The sequence below is a fragment of the Acanthaster planci genome, linkage group LG01 (assembly GCF_054643075.1).
Source record: "Acanthaster planci isolate LZ-2023a linkage group LG01, COTS_SCS, whole genome shotgun sequence".
NCBI classification, from domain to species: domain Eukaryota; kingdom Metazoa; phylum Echinodermata; class Asteroidea; order Valvatida; family Acanthasteridae; genus Acanthaster; species Acanthaster planci.
In genome coordinates this window covers 20,308,597-20,317,650 of record NC_141777.1, presented here as the reverse complement: position 1 = coordinate 20,317,650, position 9,054 = coordinate 20,308,597, and the positions used below count along the sequence as shown (strand labels likewise).

The following is a 9,054-nucleotide window of genomic DNA, read 5'->3' as shown; positions in this document are numbered from 1 at the left end:
CTTTTTCGGTCAGGGAATTTGAGAATGCCTTAAATTGGGGGAAAAGTCAAGAAATTTGATTGGCCCAAAGAGAAAACGGGCACCCTCTCGTACATTTTCCCACGTCCAAACAGTGTATCCACTGCCTTATTGGTTGTGGTGATGCTTAATGGAAATAGGTCGAAGACATTATGCCAAAATTTTGAAACGTCACCAGGGAAAACTCTGGGAAAAGTCACAATATAGTTTTTGTGAAATGCCGGGAACCTTGAACAAGCACCTTGCACACTTTCATGTCAAGGTATCAAAGAGATTGCAGCAATCTCTCTCCTTTCCGTGCATTTCTTTTTTTCTTTTTTAATTCCAATTTTATTCACTCCTTCATCTGTGTCTTTTGTTTGTTGCAGGTTTTTGACTGTCCTCTTCCTCCAGAGATCAAAGTCTTTGAGATGCTGATCAAACACGATTCTGAGTTCCCGATAGTCTGTGTTGGAGTTGCTAGGGGGTAGGTGAACTGTTTCTCTCTTTCTCTCTCTCTCACCTTGTTTAACTTTTGAATAAGATTTTTTATTTCCTTTGTAAACAGAAGACACAGAAAGTATCCGACAAGCTGGAGTGGGCATTTTGCAGATTAACTTTACTGGACAGTTTGGTTCAGGTGCTTTCGTGATTGATGTGAATTGTTTAGCCTCAAGGGACAAATCCAAAAAGTGCACAGTCATGAATTATTTCACCTTGGAGGACAAGGCATTGCATTTTCCTTTGTTTCCATGACATAACTCGCTCCCATAAACTAAGCACCTAACATACACTGGCGAGCGAAAGTTTGCCCGCACCCATAAAAAACGTTATGTGCTGTCAGTTTTCAAATAAAACATACTGATTAAATCAAGCAAACAACTCCAGTGTTTACAATAATATGTATTACTTTATATAAATTCACTTACGCTAGAAAAATTAGGTGTTTGGGGTCCCCTGGGTAATTAAAATGACGTTTAATCTTCTGTAACTACACAAAGTAAATGTAAAAATCCAATATGGCGGCGCCCATGCAACGGAAAAGACACGATGAGTGAATCAATGACTCAGTATCGCGTATAAGCCCCACCAGCATCAATGACCGCTTGGCATCGTCGGCCCATGGAACCCAATAAATTTGCCAGGATCTGAGGATCCAAGCCGTTCCAAATCCGCTGGAGAATTTCGAAGAGCTGGTCTTGATTTCGAGGGCGAACTTCACGATGGAGTTGCCGCTCGAGCTCGTTCCACAAATTCTCCAGCGGATTCAGATCTGGGCTCTGGGCGGGCCATTCCATCAACTGGAAGTCCCAACTACCCCCCATCTCTCGGACGAAATCTGGGGTTTGATTGGCAAGATATTCCCGTGTAATTCTAGCGGTGTGCGGTGGGGCATTATCCTGCTGAAACAGGAATTCCGTGCCAATCAAACGGTGGGCAGAAGGGAGCAGATGGTTGTCGAGCACGTTGATGTAGCCCGCCGCGTCCATGTTCCCGACGACCCGCACCAGGTCACCGACACCGGCAGAGCTCATGCAACCCCAAACCATGATTCCCGTGCCTCCGTGTTTAACCGATGGGACAACGCAGTTCTCTGCGAATTCTTCATTCGCAGCAGCGTCGAACATAGACACGCCCATCAGACTGGAAGAGCTGGAATCGGCTTTCATCAGACCAGAGAACCTTCGACCAGTCGTCAGGGCTCCAGGCGAGGTGCTCACGTGCCCAGCGCAGCCTTCGGGCCTTGTGGTCTGCAGTGAGGCGTGGCTTATGCCTTGCAACTCGCCCGTGAAACCCGGCTGCTGCTAGGCGACGAGAAACAGTTGTCCGATGAACTGTAACTCCTGTGGCGTTGGCCACTTCCACCGCGAGCTCGGGGGCCGTCATAAATCTGTTTTGGCGGCATGTCCTGATGAGATGCCGTTCAGCCCGTTCACTCAGAGCCTTTGGCCGGCCAGAACGTGGAAGAGTATCCATTGAATTACTCTCTTCCAACTTACGAAGATTATACCTCACCGTCTTTTCATTGATCTCCAACCTTCGGGTAATTTCTCGATTTGAAATTCCTTCCCCATGGAGGGCCTTGATCATCCCTTTTTGGACGTCTGTGAGATGTGATTTTCGTGGCATTGTTGATCGTTAGATTGACAGCAATAGAGTGATTCACATGCAGATATTTTAGCTGAGTAAGCGTATTTACCATATTTATGAATGACGGTGCCATACGATCTGATAAATATTCATTTAGGGCGCTGAAAAACTTGTTTGCCACAGCGCGCTGTGAATTTAAATACCCAGATAATGTATTCATGAGCTCATTAATATATTATGACGTCATCCAAAATGGCGTTTCAATACAGCGTTCGGGCTGTTCGCGGATTCTGCGTGTTCACTGTTAGAATTTGTTCCCATAGACAAGCAAAAATATGACTAAAACTGAATAAAACAACCATGAAGGACACAGGGAGGGAAAAAAGTTATGTTGGAGGTAATTTTTATTAAAAAATGAACTCGAGAAAATTTTCACGGAGGGTGCGGGCAAACTTTCGCTCGCCAGTGTACTTTCAAGGACTGGTGTTCAACCAAAGATTGAGGGCTTGTCCGTTTCACACCAATCTGGATTATAATCAGTGATCCCATCGCTGGTTTGCTCCATCCATTAGGCAGGTTCTGGAGTCAGTGAACCAACAACAGATCGTTGATCGTGATTGGATCTGTGTGAATTAAACAGGCCCCAACTGTTGAAGACAGGAAGAATCCTTTTGTTCCATTTATGCATTCTCTCATTTAAAGCGGTTGAAGCCCATAGAAGCTGGGACTTGGATACAGTTTGCACCTGTCCATTGCTCTTTTTGAGTTTGTATGCTCTCGGTGTCTGAATGGAATCAGGCATGTTACTACTTGCCCACAATGTCCAAGCATGCAACTTTTCCTTGGATCGGCTGATTTCCTCATTTTTCACTTGACACCTATGCCAATGAAAATTGAAAAATGCTGCACAAAGTCTTGCGAAGATAGGAATTTCCTCTTTTTTGCCAAAGTCCAAGTTGCATGCCTGCAGTATCTCTTACATGCTCAGCATACGTTAATGCATGCGTGTAGCTGTCCAGACCCCTCTGGGCGCTCCTATAGGCTCCTTGTGTTGGTGAAAGATACACAGCAAACGTGGTGTCTGAGTACCGTCTTCATCATGGTTAATGTTATCTTTTTCACTCCCTCTCTGACCTCTCCTTTCCTGTCTTCATCCAGAACTGACAGGAAGCACCTCTCCTTTGACCTGATCAACCTGAACACAACGTCCAGCTGGTTTGTTGGTCACCCGCCGGAGGACAAGCTCCTAGATGTTGTCCATATCTCCCAGCTGGAGAAGGACACAGTGCTGGTCTGCTTTGACAGTATGTCCCATGATAAACCTGACACAGTTTTGCAATTGACAATCTAATCCCACAAACTATTTCTGTTTTTTTTTTCAGCAATTTCGTTTTAGTTTGTATTAGATAGAGCAAACTGAGTGCTTTTGTGTGATATATCGCTCAGTCTGTCATCCTGATAAAAGTGGACATAATCCAGATGAACATTGTTAAGGTTTCCTGTTAACTTACAGTGTGCAAGATTGCCTTTAAATGCCTTAAAGTGAAGTGTGCACTCTGATGACTTCACTGATTTTGTTTGGTCGGGTCTCAATTCGGGTACCTGATTCAAAAGAGCGCAGCGCGTAGAGGCCCTAGGGAGTGCAATAAGATAATCTCAGCATCATTTCCGAGATCTCAGGTTGACAGCTTGTCATGTTGTAATATCGTCAAGAACAGGGAAGAGGGTCTGTGAAAGTTGGAAGATTCTCTAACCCCCCCCATAAAATAAAATAAAACCTGTGGAAGTGAATCCTTGGTTATCCAACCTTTTTGCAGGAGAAGTCAAGGTGGTCAACCTGAACGGCAAGCCCAAATCCAACCGCAAGCTGTCGGCAGAGCTGCACTTTGACTTTGCAGTAGAGGACCTGGTGGTTCTGCAGGACAGCGTCTTGGCGTTCCACAAGCATGGCATGCAGGGGCGGAGCTTCAGGTCCAATGAGGTGTGTTTCTGGATGTGGGGGAGGGGGGCAACCATCCTCTCCAAATGAGGACGTCACACGTATGATGTTAGAAAGGGTTGTGGCATTGGTGCCTTAGTTACACCAGTGCCATGCTGGAAAGAGACTAGCGTTCTTTATGGTTCTTATGGTGTTCTGATGGTTTAGAATGCCATTCCCGTAATGAAAAGCTAGATCAAGAATGCATGAGTGAACCACCCCCTGCTATTACCAGTTCTGCATAGAACCCCAAGTACATGTAACATGGTTGGATGGTCTGTATGAACTACCAAGGTATTTTTTTAAGTTAACAAATTTTTTTCAGCAAGGAAAGCTTCAGCTTTGTGGTGTTGCACCTCACATGATGAAAATTCTGTTGAGTTGACCAACAGATCGGCAGAATAGCTACTGCACTTGTACCATCCTCTATTGAAGTAATTGAGTATTGGGTAATACTCGCATACCCACTTTACTCAGTGCAGTAGCTCCATTGCTCAGCCAATGACAGTTGTACCGGTATGTAGTTCCGGTATGGTCCTAGCTAGAACACTGTTTCACAAGATTGAATATTCTTCCATTATTGTTGCTGTGCTTGAAGATCAGTCTTCATTACTGAAAGATTTTTGGTTTTGATTTCTCGTGACCTCAGGTGACTCAGGAGATCTGCGACAAGAGCAAGCTGTTCACGTTGCTTGGCGCGGAGAAGCTAATCATTCTCAAGAGTCACCCTACAGACAACCCCCAGGCACCCAGCAATATCTACATGCTGACAGGTCACGCTAACACCTTGTGAGACTTCCCCTCCAAAAAAAAGTCCTGCTCTTTGAAAAAAGCATGGGGAAAAATAATAGTAATAATGACAACAATCGTCCGTTGTATCTGAGCAATCCTGCTGATAGTCTGGCCATGATGGATGTCTAGTGGACTGTTGTACAACGTGAGCAGTTCTGGGATTCGGCGAGGTCCCTTTTTTTTGTGTTGGTTTGAGGCCCCAGCATTTTGAAGTCTGCCCAAAGATTTTGTTGTCAGTTCGGATGCTGTGCCAGAATTTAGAGTAAGATGCTCTACTAAATGAAAGTAATCATACTGGACTTGATTCGTACACTTTTACGACAGAGTTTTTGTTTTTTGTGTGGTTTTGTCAAAGGGCAGTCAGTTTGGTATTGTTTTATTGGGTTTTTTTTGTTGATCTCTCACTAATGCTTTTTCTCTGACCCTCGTAATTGGCCAGGTGCTGCATTTTGGTCAGGACCTACATAATGTCAGTACAGTCTGATTAATACAGTGTGTCTCGTACTGGTGAATCTTCTTAAGAGCAGCCGTTGTTTTGTCGGCATGGTATTAAAATACTTCATTTTGATACCTGTACATATGGAGGTTTGGGCCCATTTTGGTTGCTGTCTGTAAATCGTCCAATTGGATCGTTGGAACTGGTCTTGATATAGGAAGGTACAAAAAGCTTAAATTTGGCATTGTTAATTTTGGTTATCTTTTGAGCAAGAGGACGGTGCCGTTGTGCAGTTGACTTGACCTTTCCTCAGAGTATCTGAGGATGATGCTGGTAAACCATTCTAACCATGCAGTCTACACTCAGGATGTGGATCTCCTCACTTTTTTTGATGATACTTGCACTAAGATCATGTTGAAATGTCGAATAAGTAATATTTGTACACAGTTTAGAAACCGCTCTTTTTCTTCCCTCAGGCAATGGTTTCAGCATCTGCTTGTGTTTGTTGGCAATTTTTTAGTTGTGTGTACATATTTTTTAACCTAAGAAATTGTCTTGAATTAAAAATGCAGTGTTTCTTACAATCTGCAGGTTAGAAATTGTTTAGATAAAAAAAAAAATCACATTGAAAAAAAAGGGGGTATCGTGCCCTCATTTGTGGTTCTGAATGTTTAACCGGAGTATTTACAACTGCTGGTGGTTTGTGTGTCGTTCCTGCAATCAAATCCTTCCCTCCAGACACAGGAAAAACAAAACGGAACACGAAGCCGTGTGTCCACCACTGATGTGGAACTGCGTAACTGTACATTAGTTGTAGATATATGTATGTAGACAATCATGAGTCCAAGAGAATCTTGTCAAGTAAGTGAAGATTTAAAAAAAAAAGGAAGTTTACCAGGCCGGCTGCACTTGGAGCAGAATGTTCTACCGTACTAATTTGTTACAAGAAAAAGAAAAAAAATGAAAGGAACTCGGCCTGTTTTTAAATGCGTACTACTCTGGAGATTGTTCCATATATCTGTATAAAAAGGTATAGAAACTGTAGCATGAATGAATGTAGGCGTTATCATTGTACAGTAGGTGATGACATTTTGTTCACTCGTAGAGGTACATAGGTTGCACCGTTGAGTGGTGCTCCTTGGGTCGTCAGCCCAGGTCTATTTATTTTGGGGGGCGATGCTTGCAACAATGGACTGAGTGGAACCAGAAACACAGTAGTATAGCAGGCAGCTTATTACTACACTCATAGCCAAAAATTGCTCATAGTGTAAAGGTCAGTGGATGCTGAAATCGATCCCCCTTTCTCCCCTCCCCATACGAGGCAGTCATTCATTTTTACTCAGGTCGACACAGTGGTGTCGGTTGACTGTGAATGTTTTCTGAGGAGCTCTGTGTATATACGTGTAAGCACCAGATGTCTCACATATAGACATCTCTCTTGCTCTGCCCAGTAGTGGTTACCTGACTTTGGCTATCAGTTCAAAAACAAGTGCTGAAAAAAATCTTGCGCAACTATTAATATGCCATGTAATAAACAGTATATTGGTGGTTGAGAGCTGATTTCCCACTGGTCCATTCACCGTTGCATGCCAGTCGCCTATCTCTGCTATGTAGCAGGCACGCATGCCGGGATCTCATCCACAAGTCAAATAAATCTGCTCGGTAAACTGTAGCATGGCTAATGTGTGGAACTACATGAGCGCTGGTTGAAGCAATCATGTAATTGTTTGCCGCAGGGGTAGTACACAAATGGGAACATCACCCCTGACAAAAAGGTTGCTGCACATGTCAGATATTTTCAGCAGTGATTTCCTACTAAGCACTGAATGAAAGGCCTCCCTCTCATTCAGCATAGATCTCTCTCATGATATTACTTTTTGCAGATCGCCACATGAATCGGCAGTTTAGATGTAAAATTATCGTCTGCGCCACATTTCAAAGAAATTCAGATCAGCACGCAGCTGTGTACAGAACACATGCACACTGCACACACATGGCATTGGCACTGGGGCGTTGAAAACGCAGTCTCATAATTTTCCTCCTAAGATGGTGTCCTGTGAGACAGACCCATCAGAACAAATGTACGTTCTTAAGGCGGAAGGCGTTGCCCATCAAGGATGGAATTTTTGCAGACCTAGGTTGTCCACAATAAAGTTGTAGAGAACAATTACAAACAAGAGAGAGGTCTGTTAGTGAGGAATTGATATGCTGCAGGTTTTGCTGTTGGCACTTGTCGTTGTACATGTAATTGGCTGTGGTGCATGCAGCACCAAGTGAATGGATCTTCTCTGTACATACATGTAATTTGTGTGGCCTGGCCTCCGAGCTGGCATTTTTTTGGTTCTTTTTTTATACGAAGCTCGTTGAGATGCAGACCAAATGGAGTTTTATAGCGAGGGGTTTATGTTAATTTATGGATCGATATTGTCATTTCTCTGTGCAACGTTGAGTGACATTAGTAGAAGTATATTCACTTCAATCAGTGACCATTCATCAACCACTCGTCAAGTTTGACTGGTACCCAGGATGTTCTTTTATGCTGAGGTGACCAGGTGGATCAAAATCAGCCTTGAATTTAAGCAATCCATGACACGGGAAAGTGTTGTAGAGATATTTAAGATACGGATTGTGCTCCTAAAATTCTACCATGGACTTGGCAGTTGACCCTTTATGATTTTAGAAGCACCCCCCCATGACTGAATGACTAGAAGACTGGGCAGACTGCCTAGTTTGTGAGGTACACATCAAAATAAAGTGTCCAGTTTGTACTTTCTAATGTAAACTATACCCTAATTACTGAATAAACCCTCAAGATGCATTTTGTCCGACGAGGTCACACTGAAGGAATAAGTAATAATGAACAAAGTTGTGGTTGTTGGCGCTGAAAAAAATGCAAAACGTTAAAGGTTTCAGTGATACTAAACCTGGGCATTTACAATCACAAGACAGTGTTACCAGGTTTTTACAATTATGAACTCTCCTTTTTTTGGATGGTACATGTACATATAAAGATGGGCATAGTGGCTTACCTGAGGTGACAAAACAGGTTTGAATCAAATCCCTTGTGATTCTTTCATCAAAACAAGCCACACATTGCCAATAAACCTTTTTTTTGTAAACTGTGACATGTCCTGTCGAGTTGGAGGCCATATTTCGATATTTTAAATGCTTTCACTGGATGTATTTATAGATCAATATTGATTTCTTGTGTTCTGCAAAAAGAAAAAAAAATCCACGAGTGTCGTCCTGGGTTTTTAATTCAGTTTGAAGGCGTTTGATACTACTACTTATTATATATATATATATAATACATTTGTACATTATGCATCTATAATTAAGTCTAATAATAAAAATTCTTTTCTCTACACTTGATTTCTGGCAACAGGAATTAATTAGTTTACAGAAGTTATGTTGCACTTGTTGAATATTAAAAAATGAGAAAAAAGATTTGTTACCATCACTTTAGTAACTTTATTCCATTCAGTATTTGTGTTGTTTGATTCTGGTAGTAGTTTTTTCCCCTCAACTCCATTTCTTAATTTTTGAATATGAAGATATTTCAGATGTGGGGGTAGGCGATTCACTAGAAAAACAACAATGGTAGAAAAGCTTTTGATCTAATTAAATCTGTCATATTTATTTCAAGCCTACATATCTTCCTTTGTACAATACATGCAACTTGTCCAATCAGAATAAGCTACAATTAAGAAAACTTTTTTTTTAGATCATGATACAGGTATTTATAACCTTCATGAAAGAG

At 42.3% G+C, this 9,054-nt stretch overlaps 1 protein-coding gene across 1 annotated transcript; it reads left to right on the top strand.

Moving 5' to 3' along the window:
- The first annotated feature begins 364 nt into the window (after positions 1–364).
- Positions 365–8,741, top strand: LOC110982861 (mitogen-activated protein kinase kinase kinase kinase 5-like). The gene is made up of 4 exons (XM_087133421.1): positions 365–484; positions 3,247–3,392; positions 3,906–4,069; positions 4,716–8,741. The coding sequence occupies exons 1-4, from the start codon at positions 429–431 to the stop codon at positions 4,857–4,859; spliced, it is 510 nt and encodes a 169-aa protein (XP_086989547.1). The 5' UTR covers positions 365–428; the 3' UTR covers positions 4,860–8,741.
- Positions 8,742–9,054: the final 313 nt, after the last annotated feature.

Bases quoted from the DNA above. Each gene is read 5' to 3' on its own strand.
- LOC110982861 (XM_087133421.1), top strand. From the start codon at position 429: ATGCTGATCAAACACGATTCTGAGTTCCCGATAGTCTGTGTTGGAGTT. The intron at 485-3,246 runs GTAGGTGAACTG...GTCTTCATCCAG, and splicing joins TGTGTTGGAGTTGCTAGGGG to AACTGACAGGAAGCACCTCT. The intron at 3,393-3,905 runs GTATGTCCCATG...ACCTTTTTGCAG, and splicing joins AGTGCTGGTCTGCTTTGACA to GAGAAGTCAAGGTGGTCAAC.